Source organism: Lepidochelys kempii, chromosome 2 (genome assembly GCF_965140285.1).
Source record: "Lepidochelys kempii isolate rLepKem1 chromosome 2, rLepKem1.hap1, whole genome shotgun sequence".
Lineage (NCBI taxonomy): Eukaryota > Metazoa > Chordata > Testudines > Cheloniidae > Lepidochelys > Lepidochelys kempii.
In genome coordinates this window covers 116,344,473-116,364,964 of record NC_136381.1, presented here as the reverse complement: position 1 = coordinate 116,364,964, position 20,492 = coordinate 116,344,473, and the positions used below count along the sequence as shown (strand labels likewise).

General features: G+C 41.9%; 1 protein-coding gene across 6 annotated transcripts in view; it reads right to left on the bottom strand.

The window, feature by feature from the left end:
* EEF1E1 (eukaryotic translation elongation factor 1 epsilon 1) overlaps nucleotides 1–18,468 on the bottom strand; it is a 51,987-nt gene extending 33,519 nt beyond the window's left edge. For 2 of the 6 annotated variants that reach the window (XM_078851628.1, XM_078851626.1), the window contains exons 1-2: nucleotides 18,218–18,464; nucleotides 12,410–12,610 (exon numbers count right to left, since the gene is read on the bottom strand). In XM_078851628.1, the coding sequence (XP_078707754.1) occupies nucleotides 12,410–12,610; nucleotides 18,218–18,319 (303 nt within the window). In that variant the 5' untranslated portion in view covers nucleotides 18,320–18,464. Of the gene's footprint in view, nucleotides 1–12,409; nucleotides 12,611–18,217 lie in introns of all 6 variants that reach the window. The other 4 variants (XM_078851624.1, XM_078851625.1, XM_078851629.1 and 1 more) reach the window with 4 other exon arrangements.
* Nucleotides 18,469–20,492: the final 2,024 nt, after the last annotated feature.

Below are 20,492 nucleotides of genomic sequence, written 5' to 3'. Positions count from 1 at the left end.
AGATTTGGGGATAGTGAATAAAGGATGGGGAAATTTATTCACAGTGAAAAAAAGTTCTATATCTAGAGAATTCTAAGTATCCAAAGCTTAATACACATAAAACACCTTGTTTTTCTTTGTCCTTTTCCATATCTCCCAGCGCCTTGCACCTCACCCCTTTCATGCCTCTCTTGTATCCCATCCTGTTCTCTGCATTCTTCCCATGTCTCACCAGTCTTCTGCTCCCCTCCAAGGCTCCTATCCTCCCCTGTATCCAATTTCCCACCCCACTAAACAAGACAAGAAAAGCAAAATAGCAAACAAGAGATGGGTCAGGAGTGGAGGAACAAACTGAACAATCTTTAAAATACTGTGTGTCTCTTCTAAACACTATAGTAAAATGCTCAGTTTTGCAGTTCCTCTTGAGTCTGGTAGCTTTCTGATCTTATTCCTCTGCTAGGTTGAGGCAGGGAGAGAGTGAAGGCGTGTACACTTCCTCCTCTCCTCAATATATTTCTTTCAGTCTTCCTGTGCCACCTCCCTCTAGACCTACTCTAAAGAGAAAATTCAAGACCCCATACTCTCATTCTAAGATAGGCAGGATGTTCACCCAATCACTTACTTATTACACATTTTTTCAATATCCTGGGTACCCACCTCACCAAAAACAGGAAGGCTCTTCTCCTTTATAGAGCCAACAAAATAACAACATTTTAAAAAAGTCTTTGACTTTTTTAAAACACAACTTTACAATACCTTTTCTGATGTTTCCAAGTTTCCCTAAAAATGTATATCCTGGAATGATATCTGGAATATTCCTTTTCAAGCAGACTGGCTTCTTTTTGAGGAAATTTGGGGCAACGGGAATAGGGCTGATAATCAGCTTTGTAATTAGAAACTAGCTTCAGCATTAACTATGGAGCAGCTCATAATCCATTTTTGGTGCACACTACAGCACAAAAACTACTACAATGGTGAGAATTTACAAGCCATTTGATATCACATTTGAAGAATTTGGCAAATTTTGACTCCTTTATGCCAGTTTACTATTTGTATTCTTTTCTTGACTGTCTTCTCTGCACTTTTGCAATTGCTGCATGTTCTCTGTGTTGATTTCTATTTACATAGTAAATCAGGGAAAACGTTAACCCCTACACAGTGTAAACTGTATAAGGTCACTTGCTGCTAGCTATATAGCTTTCTTTTTTAATTTAGATTTGCTGCCTTGTTCGTATTATTTAGGTCTCATATTACTTTAAATATCAAGGGGGACAACAAAGGTATTATAGAAATTGTTTAGTCACACAAAAATGCAAAGGCTAATGCAGTGTTAAAGGAAAAAGCTTGCAGACCTAATCTGTAAATCAATTTACTGAAAGGCTACATATCACCTTGCATAAAAATATATTAATAATCAGTCTCCAGACAACTTTTTTTGTTGTGTCACTTACTAAATGCAGCTTTACAGTCATAACAAAATAACTGTAAACCTACGTTGAATTCAATCAGAATATCAGAGATCCAGTCCTAGTTGTCTCCCCCCAATATTTTTCCACATTCTGCATAAAATTATAAAATCTTCATTGTGAAAATTAGAAGCTAAATATCTAATACCATCCATGATAATATCACAGCTTTTACTTGTACTTCAGTGAACAAAATTTCTTCAGAAAAGTTACTGGATACTGATTGCATTGTTTTTGGCATTGGAAATCTTTCTAAAAGGTAGATGCTATTAGTTTCTGCAAAAAACAGTTATGCACACGCAGTACTGCTTACATGTTAGGAACGGTAAGATAAGCTCATAAAAAAAGTTTGCTCCTTAGTTACATTACTGAGCAAGTTTGCTTAATGTTATACATCCAAATATTCATAACATTTCAAAAATACTCCACTTCTTTTATAAAATCTAAAAATCGACACACTGAGTTCTACTTTGAAAAATTCTAGAATATGGGACACCAGATGGAATCGAAATGATGAGTTAATTTATTGGATCGGTGTGCTTTATTTTCAGAGGAATAAGGGTTAAGTTTTCTCCCCTGTGCTTTGGCTATCATTTGACAGGATTCCTACTTGGTAATATAATATTTAAGTTTATATTATGAAGCAGCAGCTTATGCTATTTCTATAATGCTGCAGTATAGGATGAGATTGTTTGTTATTTTCTGAATACTTTGGGAGTGTTTGGTTCATTTCCTGCATCATGGGCTACTAAAAGGATTCCCATGGAGGAGTTCACTTACACTCCTACCCAATAGCCTGCAGGGGAACACTAATTCTAAAGTTTCTAGATTGAAATTTCTAGAAAGTGATGCATTCTTAAATGGCAGCGATACTGAACTGGACTCTTCCTCAGGTCCTGGGGATCTTAGTCAAATCAATAACCTAAAAGATATGACAGACGATCTCCCAGAGTGGACTGGTTTACATAAAAAAAGATTTAAATCAAATTATTTAAAATCAGCAAGCAGAAAAAACAGATTTAAGCCAAGGTTAACCGATTGTTTTGCAATTAAAATATAGCCTTTACACTAAATTTGCTGCTTTTTAATAATCAGGATATACTACATTTACACACATTTAAGTATACAGCTTAACTCACATTTACTCAGATTAATTTTCACATTTTTATTATGTTAGAAAATGGAGAATGATGCATTTCTTATTTACTAGATGGTTGACTATTTACTTGTGTTATTTTTCAGAGTACCAGCCGTGTTAGTCTGTATCTGCAAAAAGAACAGGAGTACTTGTAGCACCTTAGAGACTAACACATTTATTAGAGCATAAGCTTTCGTGGGCTACAGCCCACTTCATCAGATGCATAGAATGGAACATATAGTAAGAAGATATATATATATACACACACACACACACAGATAAGTTGGAAGTTGCCATACAAACTGTGAGAGGCTAATTAGTTAAAATGAGCTATTATCAGCAGGAGAAAAAATACTTTTGTAGTGATAATCAAGATGGCCCATTTAGACAGTTGACAAGAAAGCGTGAGGATACTTAACTTAGGGAAATAGATTCAATATGTGTAATGACCCAGCCACTCCCAGTCTCTATTCAAATCCAAGTTAATGGTATCTAGTTTGGATATTAATTCAAGCTCAGCAGTTTCTCGTTGGGAGTCTAGTTTTGAAGCTTTTCTGTTGCAAAACTGCCACCCTTAAATCTTTTACTGAGTGGCCAGAGAGGCTGAAGTGTTCTCCTACCGGTTTTTGAATGTTATGATTCCTGATGTCAGATGTGTCCATTTATTGTTTTGCATAGAGACTGTCCGGTTTGGCTGATGTACACGGCAGAGGGGCATTGCTGGCACATGATGGCATATATCACATTGGTAGATGTGCAGGTGAACGAGCCCCCAACGGCATGGCTAATGTGATTAGGTCCTAGGATGGTGTCACTTGAATAAATATGTGGACAGAGTTGGCATCGGGCTTTGTTGCAAGGATAGGTTCCTGGGTTAGTGTTTTTGTTGTGTGGTTGCTGGCGAGTATTTGCTTCAGGTTGGGCGGCTGTCTGTAAGTGAGGACTGGTCTGTCTCCCAAGATCTGAGAGAGTGAAGGATCATTTTTCAGGATAGGTTGTAAATCTTTGATGATGCGCTTTAGTTGGGGGCTGAGGTTTTAGTTGGGGGCTGAAGGTGACAGCTAATGGTGTTCTGTTATTTTCTTTGTTGGGCCTGTCCTGTAGTAGGTGACTTCTGGGTTCTCTTCTGGCTCTGTCAATCTGTTTTTTCACTTCAGCAGGTGGGTATTGTAGTTTTAAGAATGCTTGATAGAGATCTTGTAGGCGTTTGTCTCTGTCTGAGGGGTTGGATCAAATGCGGTTGTATCATAGAGTTTGGCTGTAAACAATGGATCGTGTGGTGTGTGCTGGATGGAAGCTGGAGGCATGTAGGTAAGTATAACAGTCAGTAGGTTTCTGGTATAGGGTGGTGGTTATGTGACCATCGCTTATTAGCACAGTAGTGTTCAGGAAATGGACCGCTTCTGTGGATTGGTCTAGGCTGAGGTTGATGGTGGGATGGAAATTGTTGAAATCATGGTGGAATTCCTCAAGGGCTTCTTTTCTATGGGTCCAGATGAAGATGTCATCAATGTAGCGCAAGTAGAGTTAGGGGACAAGAGCTAAGGAAGCGTTGTTCTAAGTCAGCCATAAAAATGTTAGCATACTGTGGGGCTATGTGGGTACCCATAGCAGTGCTGCTGAATTGAAGGTATATATTGTCCCCAAATGTGAAATAGTTGTGGGTGAGGACAAAGTCACAAAGGTCAGCCACCAGGTTTGCTGTGACATTATCGGGGATATTGTTCCTGATAGCTTATAGTCCATCTTTGTGTGGAATGTTGGTGTAGAGGGTTTCTACATCCATCAACTAGTCATTGAACTAGCTGAATGTTTTCTTCATTTCAGTTTATTCTCTATATCTGCAAGAGAGGGCTACTGATGTCAAAAGCTGTGTGGAACTTCAGTAAATCCCTGTTCCCAGTGCTTAGCCAGTGATTTTCACCAGTACAGGGATCTGACTTTCTTTAAAGCTTGGTAAGAAGCACGTACTGTTTAGTATTTTATTTATTTATTTAATTGAAATGATTTGAACAGATAGTAAGGTTAGGCCGTGACACAGGTTGTCATAATTTCAAATTTAATGTTAAATACAGGTTTAAATAAAATTTTAAAAATCCATTAAAAACAATAATTGATTTTTAGCCAACCTGTGTACTTCCCCGTAACTCTTCTTTTAGGGTTATCCTTCACAGAAATGTTAGTTGCCATATGGTTCCCTTTCTCCCTATGAATGTGTTAATACTGCACATTGGTTACACATCCATCCAAGTATTTAGACTACATATCAATTGTCTTGGGATTAGTTTTTTTACTTTAAGCAGCTGGACTCATTGCAGCAGAGTCTCTAAAATGTTACTGAGATTTTAGTAAAGAATCTTGCCACAGCATGGCTCTGGATAAGAGGATGATGTGCAATTATGGTTGGACCCATATAGAACAGAAAGTTCTGAATGTTTCAGAGCTTTTAAATAGTCCAGAATAGTGGAAACAGAAGCTTCCTAAGAAAACAGGTGATGCTATGCTATCCAAAATAGAAAGCCTTTTCCATTTTGCTGCATAAAGTTAGAAGAACTTATACTACGTACCAAGATGTTCTGGACTTTAGCTAACCGGTTCTTTTGGTGGTAGTTAATAAGCCAGAATCCAGGCTGTCAGATGTAAAGACGCTGGATTTGGGCATGAGATCTGACCTCAGTTTTGTGAAACTATGTCAAGAGAACAAGTAGTGTGATAGGACATGAGATGACAGGTTCACCAGGTCTGTGTACCAGAAGAGCTGGGCCAATCTGGGTCAATCACGGAGGATGAATCTTGTCTGAGTTTCCTTTGGATCCATGGTATTAAGGGGATTGGCAGAAGGCATACATCAGTCCCAGTACCCACGAGATGAGGAAGGCATCTAGAGCAGAATATAGGGCATTCCTTGTTCTGCACTGTGGCACGTAAGTCTATTTATGGACAAAGACACCCTTCCAAAATACGTTCCACAGGATTGAGTCTTTTATAGTCCACTCATGGCTGTCTCAGAGTTGTCTGCTGAACTGATCAATGAGGGCATTCTGTTTTGCAAAAGATACAGAGCCATTGGTGTGATATGACAAATACAGCCATCCCAGAGACTATGGCTTCTTGGCAAAGCGGAGATGACCATATACCTCTCTCCCAGTTAACACCAAGCATGGCTGGGGTGTTGTATCAGTCATTATTTGGATCATGGATCCTTGTAACATGGGTAGATATGCCATGCTAGACATGGCTCTGAGTTCCAAGACATTTATTTTGAGCGTCTTGGTAGGCAATGGTGCAGCAAAAAGTATTCTATTGCACACGTGAAGCAGATCCTTCCATTAATCTAAGGAGGAGAGGACTTCTTCTGGGAGCTTCACTTTCAAGCCCATGTGGAGACTGCTTGGTAGATATACTGATTTCAACCACCCTTACATGGAGCACATGTGAAGTCTGGCACACTAAGTGACACAGGTGCAATAGACCACATGACACAGGAACCTGAGACATGCTCTTATGGACATCTTTAGGTTAGCATGCGGATGATCAAGGAAACTCACTATGGTCTGGTACCTCTCCTGTGATAGATTTGAGGTCAGCAAGATCTTAATGTAGTTCCTATGAATTCTATAATCTGGATCAGTAAAAGTGTGGATTATTTTCCTGTTGATCTTGATCCTGTTATGAATTACACCTTGTAGGACACGCACACAAGTGCTACGAATTACATCTGGTAGGACACACACACCAATGCTACGAATTACACCTGGTAGGTCACGCATAGTTCGAATCTAGGCTGAGGCACAGAAATAAAGTCCACAACTGCGGAGTTCCCAAAAGACACTAAGTTTATTACGCTCGAGTGTGGTGCCCCCCTGCTAGCCAGGAGGGGACCCTGAATGCAGATTATACAAAGGTTATATACCTTTTAGCAAAGCATGTTGCCCTCGTGCATCGGAAACCTTAGCCAATAAACAAACCCTTGTCTTATCTACCACCTATCCCTGCTTGGTGCATTCCTCGTGCTATACCAGTATGTTAATTACACAGCATGGTCCTAAAGCCATGCATCAGTAACTTTTATTATCAGGATGGGAGGCCTCACATCAAGGCCAAGAGACAGGGAGTTAGAGACTGACAAAAACCAGATACTGGGAGTCAAGGCAGGCTGGAGACAAGGAGGAGGATTTTCACAGGGATTCAGTATCTAAAGATTACTCCTCCTGGTGTATGATGTGCTGGCATTTAAACAATGGTGGGCCCCAAACCAAAATGGAGTCACATGTGCTAACTTTTCCTTAACAATCCCCAGCATGGTGAAGAGCTGTATGATCCAATGAATTGATCTGTGTCCTGAAAGTTGAGAATCGTGAACCAATCTTGAGGATCTAATGAAGGATAATTGAGGCCAGAGTTACCATCCTGAACCTGAAACAATAGACCTATCTTCTGAGACATCTCTAGTCTAGAATAGGACACCAGCTATCTTTCTTCTTTGGAATTATGAAGTAGTGGGATAGTACCCTTTACATCTGAATTCTAGGGTACCTCTTCCAGTGCTCCAAGCTTCAGAAAGAGTCCACTTCTTGTTTTAACAGTATCTTATGAGAGGGATTCCTGAAAAAGGGATGGGGAAGGAGGGTGGAGGAGGGAGTGACTGAAATTGGATAGACTACCCTTAGTTTCAAGGACCAATTTGTCTGAGTGATCTGAATCCAGGTCTTCCAAAAATAAAAGGAAGTTGCCAAGAGAGGAGGAGGAGAAAGGGGTACACATCCCGAAACTATTCTGATCAGCTCTTGAAGGGTTCTCAAACTTGCTGACATAAGGAAAAACACAAGGCATACAGCAGGAGAAGGAAAAGGCAGCTCAAGGTCTCTTGCATTGGAACTTCAGTTTCTTCCTTGGCGGGGTTCCAACATTCTCTGCAGATTGTAGTAATAAGTTGAAGCCTCTTGTCTGGTGAAACTTTGGGTTCTGGTCTGCTTCCTTGTTGGGGCTGGTATGCATATGCTAAGGGTTGATAGTTGTGCTCAAATCCTTCAAAAAATGCAGTTCACAGTCTTCAGACAGAAGGTCCTTAATTGTTGTTTAGACCTTCTTACACATTCCGTAAGATGGAGCCATGAAGCCCTGCACCCTAGGTGACAGTCATATTTTGAAAGAAGGGCCTGATAATTTGAAATATGCATCTGAAGACTTGCATATTAGTAAATTTTTTTTTTACCAAATTAAATTTTTAAAGGCCCTTCTTCCTTTGTATCATCAGAAATGACCAGGCAGCAGAGAAGCACATGCAAGGGAGGAGAGAAAGGAACAGAACATACGTGAAGAGAAGATGAACTGAAGAGCAACAGGAGATTTTGAAAGAAGTAAATTGCACAAAAGACAAACATTTATATTGAAGGTAAAAGAATGTGTATTTTTTCTAACTTCTCCACATACACAAGTGCTGTAGTTGCCACAAGGAAGTTATTTGCTTGTGAATGGACACAACAGTGGTCCCTGAGACTCTCTCAATAACACAGTCCATGTTATGAAAAAAAAATTAAAACCCTAGTCAAGGCAATGCAAATAATTAACAAGATTGTTTTGATGCTATGCAGGAGTTCTACTTGAAAAAGGAAGAAAGATCAGTTTGAGTATTCTATACATTTTCTTCTCAACAAGACCTTTGTTTCAAAATCTCTTAACAAGGACTACACCAGGGGTGGCCAACCTGAGTCTGAGAAAAAGCCAGAATTTACCAATGTACATGGCCAAAGAGCCACAGTAATACATCAGCAGCCCCCATCAGTGTTCCCCCCATCAGCAACTCCTGCCTGCCGGCAGCCCTGCCAATCAGCACCTCCCCCTCCCTCCCCGTGCCTCCCGCCCACTGTGATCAGCTATTTCAGAGTGTACAGGAGGCTCTGGGATGGAGAGGGGAGGAGTAAGGCTTAGGGGAGGGGGCAGTATGTGGTGGGGGCCTTGGGGTAAGGGGTGGAGTGGGGGCAGTGCCTGGGGTTGAGCAGTGGAAAGCTGGCACCTGTAGCTCCAGCCCCAGAATCAGCACCTATGCAAGGAGCTGCATATTAACTTCGAAGAGCACATGTGGCTCCGGAGCCACAGGCTGGCCACCCCTGCACTAAACAGTTTTGTTACTGAGGTTTTACAGAGTTGTAGCATCTCATTTGAGAGCCAACTAGAGGCAGCCTAGTTTACAGCAGACGTGACTGAACTGCTTTTGGCACATGCAACACAGAGCTCATTACAAATTGCAGCTTTAGGCTGCAACTGTCCCAAGACTGCCACTATGCAGACACATTGTAAAACGACAATCTCAGACTTGCCTGCCTACTTTAGTTCTTTTCCCAGATTCCCTTTTGGCACAGGATACTTATCTACCTCAGTACTAGGCTGTCTCTTGTTCCAACTATTAACTCATGGTGGCAAGAGGAACAAATAGAAGCAAAGAAATAACTAATGTTCTTTAGGAACATTTCTACAGATGCAGTATTTCATGCAGTATTGTGTCAGCAAGGACTCTGGCCACCCATCACCCAGTATGAGTATCTCCAGGAAAACTGCTATCACTGGTTAAAATTAAGTGCTGAGACTCTTCTTCCTCTCCCAACATCCACCTTATAGTACTAAGAGTGACGTATTTATTTTGTTTGAAAACAATAATTTACATACAATATTGAAATACAAAATGTGTACGACAATTCTCTTTCCCACACTACCACTACCGCTAAGATCAAAACTGTGATGTGAAAGTTGTCAGATAGACCAGAGTTATAAAAACCTGATCCTAAGACTGCTTTTGTGTCCAGAATTTAGGTCATTTAAGTACCTGATTTGCAGACATAAAATGGTACTTTGATATCCAAATGTCAAGCAATTATGCCTGCAACATGGTGGAAACCTAGTTATGGTCAAGTTGAAAAAAGCTGCCTTTTAATCTGTATTCCAAAAGAAGAAGAAAATTAAAATAAAAAAAGTACAGATTTAAATTCATATAGTCTTAGACTAAATTGAAAGGGAAAGTTTCCAGGGAAGGGAAAGTGTGTATGGTTAGCAGACATAACATAGTACACCAGCTGAAAGGAGTTGTAAAGCCATGATTCTAGTATTCACAATGTAAGTACACAGCAAAACCCAGCAATCAGAATACTTTCTGCAAACCATAACCAAAACTGAATAAATGTAGTAATAGTGATTGAGTCTATAAATATCTACTTCTTATATTTACAGCTAAGAGAAGAGCCTATAACCTGAAATATTAACTTGTTATTTATTTTTTAAAAACACACTTAAAACAGATTCACTTTCTAAAGCAATGATAATCAAGCATGCCTTATAGTGAAATCATTTTGCTCTCCATAACCTTGGCTGTTTTATTGATGTTACTATTAAATATTTATATTTCAGTAAGGCCAAGATGTCCCAGTCATGATCATGGCCCCCTCTGTTCTGGGCACTGAGCAATCACACAAGACAACAAGATCCTCGCCCCAATGAGTTTACAATCTAAGGCAGGAATCCTACAAGCCGCTCTGTGCAGACGAGCCCATATACCAACATTCAAAAACCAGTTGGAGAACACTTCAATCTCTTTGGTCACTCAATTACAGACCTAAAAGTGGCAATTCTTCAACAAAAAAACTTCAAAAACAGACTCCAACGAGAGACTGCTGAATTGGAATTAATTTGCAAACTGGAGACAATTAACTTAGGCTTGAATAAAGACTGGGAGCGGATGTGTCATTACACACAGTAAAACTATTTCCCCATGTTTATCCTCCCTCTTCCCCCCCACCCCCACTGTTCCTCTCACATTCTTGTCAACTGCTGGAAATGGCCCACCTTGATTATCACTACAAAAGGTTCCCCGCCCCGGCCCCTCCTGCTGGTAATAGCTCACCTTACCTGATCACTCTTGTTACAGTGTGTATGGTAACACCCATTGTTTCATGTTCTCTGTGTATATAAATCTCCCCACTGTATTTTCCATGGCATGCATCCGATGAAGTGAGCTGTAGCTCACAAAAGCTTATGCTCAAATAAATTTGTTAGTCTCTAAGGTGCCACAAGTACTCCTTTTCTTTTTGTGGATACAGACTAACACGGCTACTACTCTGAAACCTATACCAACATGGGTACACACACCGGACGCAGCAGGGCTCTGCCCATATGAAGCAGTTTGCATAATCAGGACTAGAGGTGGTCAAAAAACATTAAGTGTTTTCCATGAAAAACTTCTGAACAAAAGAGATTTGTAATGTTTGTAATGAAAATTTGTGAACTTTTTTTTTTTACAAATGAAAAATGTGTTTCATTTTTTTGTTCCTGACCGAGGAACAAGTCCCTGCTCCAAAGAAGGGATTCAAACCTGAGTCTCCCTGCACATCCCAGGTGAGAGTCCTAACCACTGGGCAAAAGGTTAAAGGGAAGGGGGATGGAGAAGTAAGGCACCACCTACAGTATCTTTATTTCCTTTGCTTTTACTAAAAATACCCCAAACAAAATGTTTTATTTTATTTATTTTTGTGTGTGAGAGTGTGGAACTGCCAACAAACTGGGGGGAGTGTGTGTGGGGGAAAACAGTGTTATTCACCCAGGTCTACCCGCAAGTTTTTTGATTCATTGAGTTAAAGAAAAAAAAAAAATTCATGAAAATGTGTTTCCTTCAAAAAGCCATTTTTCATTCAGAAAGTTTGATGAAAAAGTTTTAACCAGCCATGGCTCCAGCCTGAGCCCAGAAGTGTACACTGTAATGAAATAGCCCTGCAACCTGATCCCCACAAGTCCGAGTCAGCTGGCATTGGCCAGTCATGAGTTTTTAATTGCAGTGTAGACATTTCTGTAGAAACATCAGGCATTTTGTACTTTCCATATAGAATTATGGAAACTTTTTAAATTTGAAGACAGAGAACTTCATAGAAATTATATAAGATTTCAATGCCATGTTGTACCCTTTTAATAATCAAATTAGGCCTCTTTAACCTCCTACCCTGATATGATAGTTAAAATTAAACTACTTTTGGCATTTTTGATGACAGGGCTCAAGAAGTCTGAAGAAGCAAAATGGAAAAAAGGATTTTAGTTTAATTTTAACTGGGTAAAACTTAATGGTACCTTTTCCCCTCCCAACCACAGCTTCTGAAGATAAGGGAGAGCAATTTTTGAAGTCTAAGGCTGAGGAACACTCAGTAAAAATTCCGTACATTTGTAGTTTATAAATATGAAAACACGAATTTATGGAAATTTCCCTCTATGCTTTCGCTTATCACCATCTCACATATCAAACTGCATATTAACTCATCTTGGCATCCATCCATCCATCATAATATCAAGGCTTGGAGTAGATCCCACCTTGTTTTTGAAGCAGAGTCGTTCTCAATAACAACAAAACAAATGTTATCTTGGATCAGAGTGCAGGCCAATTTATATATATTGGGACTTCAATAGTAGCTTACAGATGTGAGGAAACTGTAGTCTTTCAAGATGTAGAAGAGACTAAATAATTAAACATTCTCTGAACTTTATAGGCACAATTACATTCCCTCTCCATTACATTCTTACATATTAAGTTTTTACAGTAGAGCAGGAGGCTTGCTTTATGTATTCTATAGTTAAAGCCATTTCCTTCAATTTCAGGTTGTTTTTTCAATAAAGTGAAAAGAAAGCAACTAATTTAATGGCAAATGATTTGAGATCATCAATATCTACTCATTTTATTACTAAAGTAAATACATATATGTACATGAATATATTGTCCCCAACACAACAGCTTTAGTGTCCAGTCACCCCAAAATTCAATATTCTGATGGTAAAGCAATTAAGTTACCCTTACCTTCAGAATTATTCTTATATCTTCTTTATTAGAATGTCCAGCTATTTGAGTTACTCTGTATTCTAACCACTGCTGAACTATTGCTTTCTCTTCTGCAGTACTTCCAAGTAGCTGTTCTTTCTTAGCTTGTTTGACTAGATGGGTGGCTATAGTAGTCAATCCTGTTAGACTGGAACCATTGTTTGTTTGAAGAACTGGAATCTAGAAGAAAACAAATACCGTGTAAGTTTGTCATGTTCAAAGGTTAGCCTTTGTTAAACAACCTCAGTATATGCTACCCCAGTATGTTCACTTTATTCTGAAACCTTTCGTTTTAATTAGGCAATTAAAAGTATGAATGCTAAGAATACTACTTCACATGGAAAACAGGGCTTTGGAGCTGTGCTGCGGCTCCGCTCCAGCTCCAGGCAAAAACCTGCAGCTCCACTGCTCCGGAGCTGCTCCATGCTCCAGCTCCAGGCTCCGCTCCAAAGTCCTGATGGAAAATATTTATGTTTATTCTTAATCCTTGGGCTGATTTTTTTTCAGTTTCCATGGCAGGACAACAAATAAGATATACATGCAAGACAGAACATATACATATTTCTAGTTCAATATAACTAACCCATGCCAAAATTAGTGAGAGCATCAAAATAAGAACTATTGTCGACCAGAAATCTTCATGGGTAGCCTTTGATACACAGTTCGAAGTGTAAAAAAAACTTCAGATTATAGAATCAGCAAAAATCCAGCTTTTCTGGACAGCCACAAATAAATCATACCTGTCAGACTTTTTCAATGCTTATTCTAAATAACTGCTTAAATGTTGTGAAAGTTGTGACTTTAAACAGTTAGGGGTAAGGACATAACTCAGCAAGATAGATGACTAGAGTTATACAAGTCTAGTGATTAAGTTACTATGAGGAAGCTGTTTCAGGAGCAACTGCAAATGTGTTGTTTCACCTTAAAAAAAAAATTTCTATATTGCACTTCTCCAAGCTTAGGGTTAAGCTATAGTTTAGTATTAAATTTTAAAAACCTTAATTTATAGCAGTGAAATTACTTGGTTTTTTTTGTGATACCCTTTAAATATAGCACGTTCTCTGTTCCTGCGAACTCCTATATAAATAATTGTCAAGTTGTTCAACCACCTCCTGAAGACACATTGCCAAGTAACTGCAAATGCTGCTCCAAGAGGAGAAAATGAGATACAAATGCTGTATGAATCTTTACCCCATGCTAAGTCAGTCTGAGGACAGTTCAACTAGTAACAGTGGAAACTAGGAGACTCACACTTCATGAGCACCCTGTGTTTCCAATAGCGTGCCAGTGAATTAAGCTAATTTGGAATAAGGCACACTTATTCCGGAAAAAACAACAAGGAGTATTTGTGGCACCTTAGAGACTAACAAATATATTTGGGCATAAGCTTTGGTGGGCTAAAACCCACTTCATCAGATGCATGGAGTGGAAAATATAATAGGCAGGTATATATACACAGTACATGAACAGATGGGAGTTGCCTTACCAAGCGGGGGTCAGTGCTAACAAGACAATTCAATTAAAGTGGAAATGGGCTAATCTCAACAGTAGAATACCAACGGAGGAAAAATCGCTTTTGTAGTGGTAATGAGGCCAATGTAATCAAGGTGATCCATTTCAAACAGTTGACAACAAGGTGTGAGTAACAGTATGGGGAAATTCGTTTTTGGCAACAACTACTTGTTTACAGCAGTACTGAGCCAGAAGTCTGCTCTTTCCAGGCAGTAAAAACTGATAAAGGTTGCCATGTAGAAAAGATGGAATTAAACAAGAAGTGGAAGATTGGACAAATGACCAGGGATGAGTATAAAAATATTGCTCGGGCTTGCAGGAGTGAAATCAGGAAGGCCAAATCACACCTGGAGTTGCAGCTAGCAAGAGATGTTAAGAGTAACAAGAAGGGTTTCTTCAGGTATGTTAGCAAGAAGAAGAAAGTCAAGGAAAGTGTGGGCCCCTTACTGAATGAGGGAGGCAACCTAGTGACAGAGGATGTGGAAAGAGCTAATGTACTCAATGCTTTTTTTGCCTCTGTCTTCACGAACAAGGTCAGCTCCCAGACTACTGCACTGTGCAGCACAGCATGGGGAAGAGGTGACCAGCCCTCCGTGGAGAAAGAAGTGGTTCGGGACTCTTTAGAAAAGCTGGACGAGCACAAGTCCATGGGGCCGGATGCATTGCATCCGAGAGTGCTAAAGGAGTTGGCGGATGTGATTGCAGAGCTATTGGCCATTATCTTTGAAAACTCATGGTGATCAAGGGAGGTCCCAGATGACTGGAAAAAGGCTAATGTAGTGCCCATCTTTAAAAAAGGGAAGAAGGAGGATCCTGGGAACTACAGGCCAGACAGCCTCACCTCAGTCTCTGGAAAAATCATGGAGCAGGTCCTCAAGGAATCAATTCTGAAGCACTTAGAGGAGAGGAAAGTGATCAGGAACAGTCAGCATGGATTCACCAAGGGCAAGTCATGCCTGACTAATCTAATTGCCTTCTATGACGAGATAAGTGGCTCTGTGGATGAAGGGAAAGCAGTGGACGTGTTGTTCCTTGACTTTAGCAAAGCTTTTGACACGGTCTCCCACAGTATTCTTGCCAGCAAGTTAAAGAAGCATGGGCTGGATGAATGGACTATAAGGTGGATAGAAAGCTGGCTAGATTGTCGGGCTCAACGGGTAGCGATCAATGGCTCCATGTCTAGTTGGCAGCCGGTATCAAGTGGAGTGCCCCAGGGATCGGTCCTGGGGCCGGTTTTGTTCAATATCTTCATTAATGATCTGGAGGATGGTGTGGATTGCACCCTCTGCAAGTTTGCAGATGACACTAAACTGGGAGGAGTGGTAGATATGCTGGAGGGTAGGGATAGGATACAGAGGGACCTAGACAAATTAGAGGATTGGGCCAAAAGAAATCTGATGAGGTTCAACAAGGACAAGTGCAGAGTCCTGCACTTAGGACGGAAGAATCCAATGCACCACTACAGACTAGGGACCGAATGGCTCGGCAGCAGTTCTGCGGAAAAGGACATAGTGGTGACAGTGGACGAGAAGTTGGATATGAGTCAGCAGTGTGCCCTTGTTGCCAAGAAGGCCAATGGCATTTTGGGATGTATAAGTAAGGGCATTGCCAGCAGATCGAGGGACATGATCGTTCCCCTCTATTTGACAATGGTGAGGCCTCATCTGGAGTACTGTGACCAGTTTTGGGTCCCACACTACAAGAAGAATGTGCAAAAATTGGAAAGAGTCCAGCGGAGGGCAACAAAAATGATTAGGGGACTGGAACACATGACTTATGAGGAGAGGCTGAGGGAACTGGGGATGTTTAGTCTTCAGAAGAGAAGAATGAGGGGGGATTTGATAGCTGCTTTCAACTACCTGAAAGGGGGTTCCAAAGAGGATGGATCTAGACTGTTCTCAGTGGTAGCAGATGACGGAACAAGGAGTAATGGTCTCACGTTGCAGTGGGGGAGATTTAGGTTGGATATTAGGAAAAACTTTTTCACTAGGAGGGTGGTGAAACACTGGAATGCGTTACCTAGGGAGGTGGTGGAATCTCCTTCCCTAGAAGTTTTTAAGGTCAGGCTTGACAAAGCCCTGGCTGGGATGATTTAGTCGGGGATCGGTCCTGCTTTGAGCAGGGGGTTGGACTGGATGACCTCCTGAGGTCCCTTCCAACCCTGATATTCTATGATTCTATGATAATCAAATTATGCCAACCCTAAATACAAAATATTTTGTATTGCATACCTGATAAAAAACTATGCCAAAAATTTCAGAGGTAAAATGGAAAAATAGATATACATTAATAAGAAAATATGATAAAGAATACATTTTGTGCATCTGCTTGATCTAGTTTGAATAGTGATTTCAAAGCCGCCAGAAGCAAACTTGAACATAAAACAGTCTTAAAACATAATGCTGAAAAACCAAGCTACCCGTTCCCTATGTTACTATTATAAATAAAATGCTACCTTCTCCATTGATGGATCAACAAATCTAGAGAACATGGTATGTTTGCAAGAACAGGTAATGAATACCACTTCACAATAACTCAAAGGCCTGGGCATAAAGGGCAGGCAAAGTTGGAAAGAATGAAATTAATATGCAAGTGTTTGGGGCCAGATTTCATAATATTACTTTGATTTTATATTGGCAAGCCCATTTGTTATTGTGAGGGCTCCGTGTCTGTCACGGAGGTCATGTAAGTCACGGATTCTGTGACTTTTCGCAACGTCCGTGACTTCTGCAGCAGCTAGCGTGACTGACCTCAGGCCCACCCAAGCAGCTGGCTCTGGCGCCTGATGCTCAGGTGGCCCCAGGGACAACTACACTTGCTGCTGCTGTAGTGGCTCTGCAGCCAGCCACACCAGCTGCCGCTGCAGTCCCCGGGTGGCCAGTGGTACAGGCCCCTGGGCACCTCTCCAGCAGCAGCCACCCCCAGCTCCCACCCCAGCAGCGGCCCCCCGGGGTGTACCCTCCCTAGTAGCTCCTGCCCCGATTTAGTCAGGAGTATTTATAGTAAAAGTCACGGACAGGTCATGGGCTATGAATTTTTGTTTACTGCCCATGACTTTTACTAAAAATACCCGTGACTAAATCATAGCCTTAATTATTGTACCTTTCAGGTAGCCCCATGTGATGTTCTCCTTCCAAATGTGCTTCCCACAGTTATGCACTATTTTTATACTTCAATATTAAGGGGGAAGTGTCTGTTGCATTTTAGGCATCATCTGCAAATGGGTCTTTGCATAGATTTAATTATTTTACAGTATTATGTTTTGCAAAGATACTTAAATCTGTACAATCACTAGAGTGAGTAAAGTTATACCAGTAAAAATGGTATATTTATATGAACAAGCTATGCCAACACCAGCATACTGCATACATGGTAGGGGGTCACACTGCTTGACCTACCTACATCTGTTTTAATGTAGTTAACATGTTGCAAAGACAGCCTGTGGACAAACTTTTGTTAACCTTTGCTGCAATGCCACTTGAGCCAGCTATGAGGGCCAGAGAGGACTCTGGAGGGGGAGTGGTTTCTGACATATGTAACTTTTGGGGTTAAAGAGAGTGCACTAAGGGACAGCCCACATTTAGATTTGACACTGCTTTTCATTGACTAAGCCCAGGCAGCAGCGTTGTTGTAGCTGGGTTGGTCCCAGGATATGAACGAGAAAAAGGTAGGTGAGGTCATGTTATTGGACCAACTTCTGCTAGTGAAAGAGAGAAGTTTTGGAGCTCCACAGAGCTCTTCGTCAGGTGTGTAAGTCGAACCAATAAATAAATGCATCCTGCACTGCGGCAGGGGCTGCTCCCTTTGGCGCTCACAGCTTGGGGGGGAGGGGGGGGGCTGTCTCTGCACGTCACCCGACCCACAGGCAGCGTGGCCCTCACGCAAAGCCTAGCCCGGGGGTCGGGGGCCCTTTGGCGAGAGCCGGCCTGAGGGGGCCCAGCTGGCTCCGTCGGCTCCGACTCGGCTAGAATCGGATCGCGGCCCTGCAGCGGGAGGGTCCTGTCTGCGCGCTCAGCCCTAGACGTGCTGCCAGAAGGGGAAGCCTCCTGCTCCTCCCCCCCCCCCCAGGCGCCCCTTTAGCGGGGAGGCCGCAGAAACTCACCGCTTCTAACTAGGGACTCAGACTGCCAGTGACGGGGGGGGGGGAGGGGATAACGCCGGGGCCGCACCGCGCCGAGCTCGCCAAAGGGAGAGAGAGACGGGCGCGAGGAGAGTCCGTTTGTTGCGCGCGCACATGCCCGAGTCGGTCCCCAGTTCTCCCCTCGCATCCTTCACCTTCCGCTCCTCCCGGACACCGTACTTGTTCCCTTTCTTCAGGCCCAGGAGCGTCTCTAACAAAATCAGCTCCTCCAGCCCGGGCCCCGCCGCAGCTGACATCTTTGGAGGCAACCCGCCGGGAAAGGAAGAGGCTGAGGAAGAATGACGAGTCTCTCAAAACTAACAAACTCCAGCACGATTGGACAGAGGGGTCCCACCTCCTCCACTCCCTAAGTAACGTCTCCATCCATTGGAGGAGAAGGGGGTGAAGGACAGGAACATACCAATCTACGCCTGCGCAGAGAGGAATGTGGCTGAATAATGATATGGCAGTAGAAAGGGGCGGGGTCACGTCTCAGGCTGAAGGAGGTGCCTGGAGCGCATGTGCAGAGGGGAGCCATAGGATGAGTACATAGCTTCAGAGTGGCAGCCTTGTTAGTCTGTATCCGCAAAAAGAACCGGAGGACTTGTGGCACCTTAGAGACTAACAAATTTATTTGAGCATAAGCTTTCCTGGGCTACGGCTCACTTCATCCGATGCATGCAGTGGGACAGTCTCTTCGTAAAAGAATAAATGGACACAAATCAGACATCAAGAATTATAACATTCACAAACCAGTCGGAGAACACTTCAATCTCTCTGGTCACTCGATTACAGACCTAAAAGTCGCAATTCTTCAACAAAAAAACTTTGAAAACAGACTCCAACGAGAGACTGCTGAATTGGAATTAATTTGTAAACTGGACACCATTAACTTAGGCTTGAATAAAGAGCAGGAGTGGATGTGTCATTACACAAAGTAAAACTGTTTCCCCATGTTTATTGCCCTCCCAACTGTTCCTCACATGTTCTTGTCAACTGCTGGAAATGGCCCATCTTGATTATCAGACAAAAGGTGTTTGGTTTTTTGTTTTATTTCTTCTCTCTCCTGCTGACAATAGCTCACCTTACCTGATCACTCTCGTTACAGTGTGTATGGTAACACCCATTGTTTCATGTTCTCTCCACTGTATTTTCCACTGCATGCATCGGGTGAAGTGAGCTGTATTTCACGAAAGCTTATGCTCAAATAAATTTGTTAGTGTCTAAGGTGCCACAAGTACTCCTTATTCCATGAAGCTTGATTTACGTGTGCGCAAAGTGAAGTGGGTGGAGAAGAGTCTAGTATGTTAATAAGATCTGTGATGTAGCCAATGCCTGGGGGGCTAATTCTGCTGGCCTCCCTCAAGGGACTGGCAGCATGACAGATGCAGACCGTCCCTAGGCTGAGCCTCTCCCTGCCAGGTGCCCCTGTTGTAGCCCTGCCGCTCCCAGCGCAGTGGCTGGGGAGGAAGCACGGTGAGGTGCAGGCACGCAATCTTCTAGTGTGCTTGAGTGCAAAGCTCACCTCAAGCATAACTAGGGAGCCGTGACTGCAGTCTCCAGCCTGTTTTACCTTACCAGATCATACCTAATTAGAGCATTTGTGTAAAAGAGGGGTTCATTGAGGCTGAAATTCCTATGATGGTTTTGCACTTTGTCAATTTTGCTTAAAGTGTTAGTCTAATTTATTGCCTATTTCATGGGTTTTAAAATTAGGGGGTGATACATAGTTTATTGGCATTTGTAAGGGGACTTCCTATAGTGCTGACCACAGAAGAGGAGTCAGTACAAATGCTAGGCTCTCTGAGGCCATTGACAGATACATCGTAGAACCAGCCAGTTTTTGAATTCCAAAATTTAGACTCAGGGACTAGGGAGTTATCATCATGGTATTATTCATAACAAGATTAGGGGAGTAACAGGAGTTATACATGCCTATGGAATTATAGTACCCAGACATGCCTATGGAGAATCAAGTACACGCCTCTTGATTAAATTGTAATTTTACAGTCTACCCTGGGTAAGGGGGTAGCACATAGCTGCACAGCCACAGAAATGAAAGTCACTGTTCTTCCCTTGTTCTGCAGGAAGGAGTAAATTGCTTCACCTCTTTTCACAGAGCATCTTACTTTGCCAGTGCACCTGGCCAGTTTCTGTGCCTGTGAGTATGGAAGCTAAGGGGCAGAACTAGGGATTCTCCTACTCCCTGCCCAATCTGTCCATTTGTTCACAAGGAGAATATTGGACAAGCGAGCCTTCCATTTGCTCTTCCATTCACTGCTTGAGTCGTGTTCTAAGTAGGGCTGAGGAGCATAGCCCAGTAAAGGCTGTGACTATTTGACCCTATGTGTGCAAAGCAAGAGATACGATATATTGGTTTGAATTATTGATTTGTAATGATTTAGGTAAAAAGGCGAAGAGAAAAAAGTA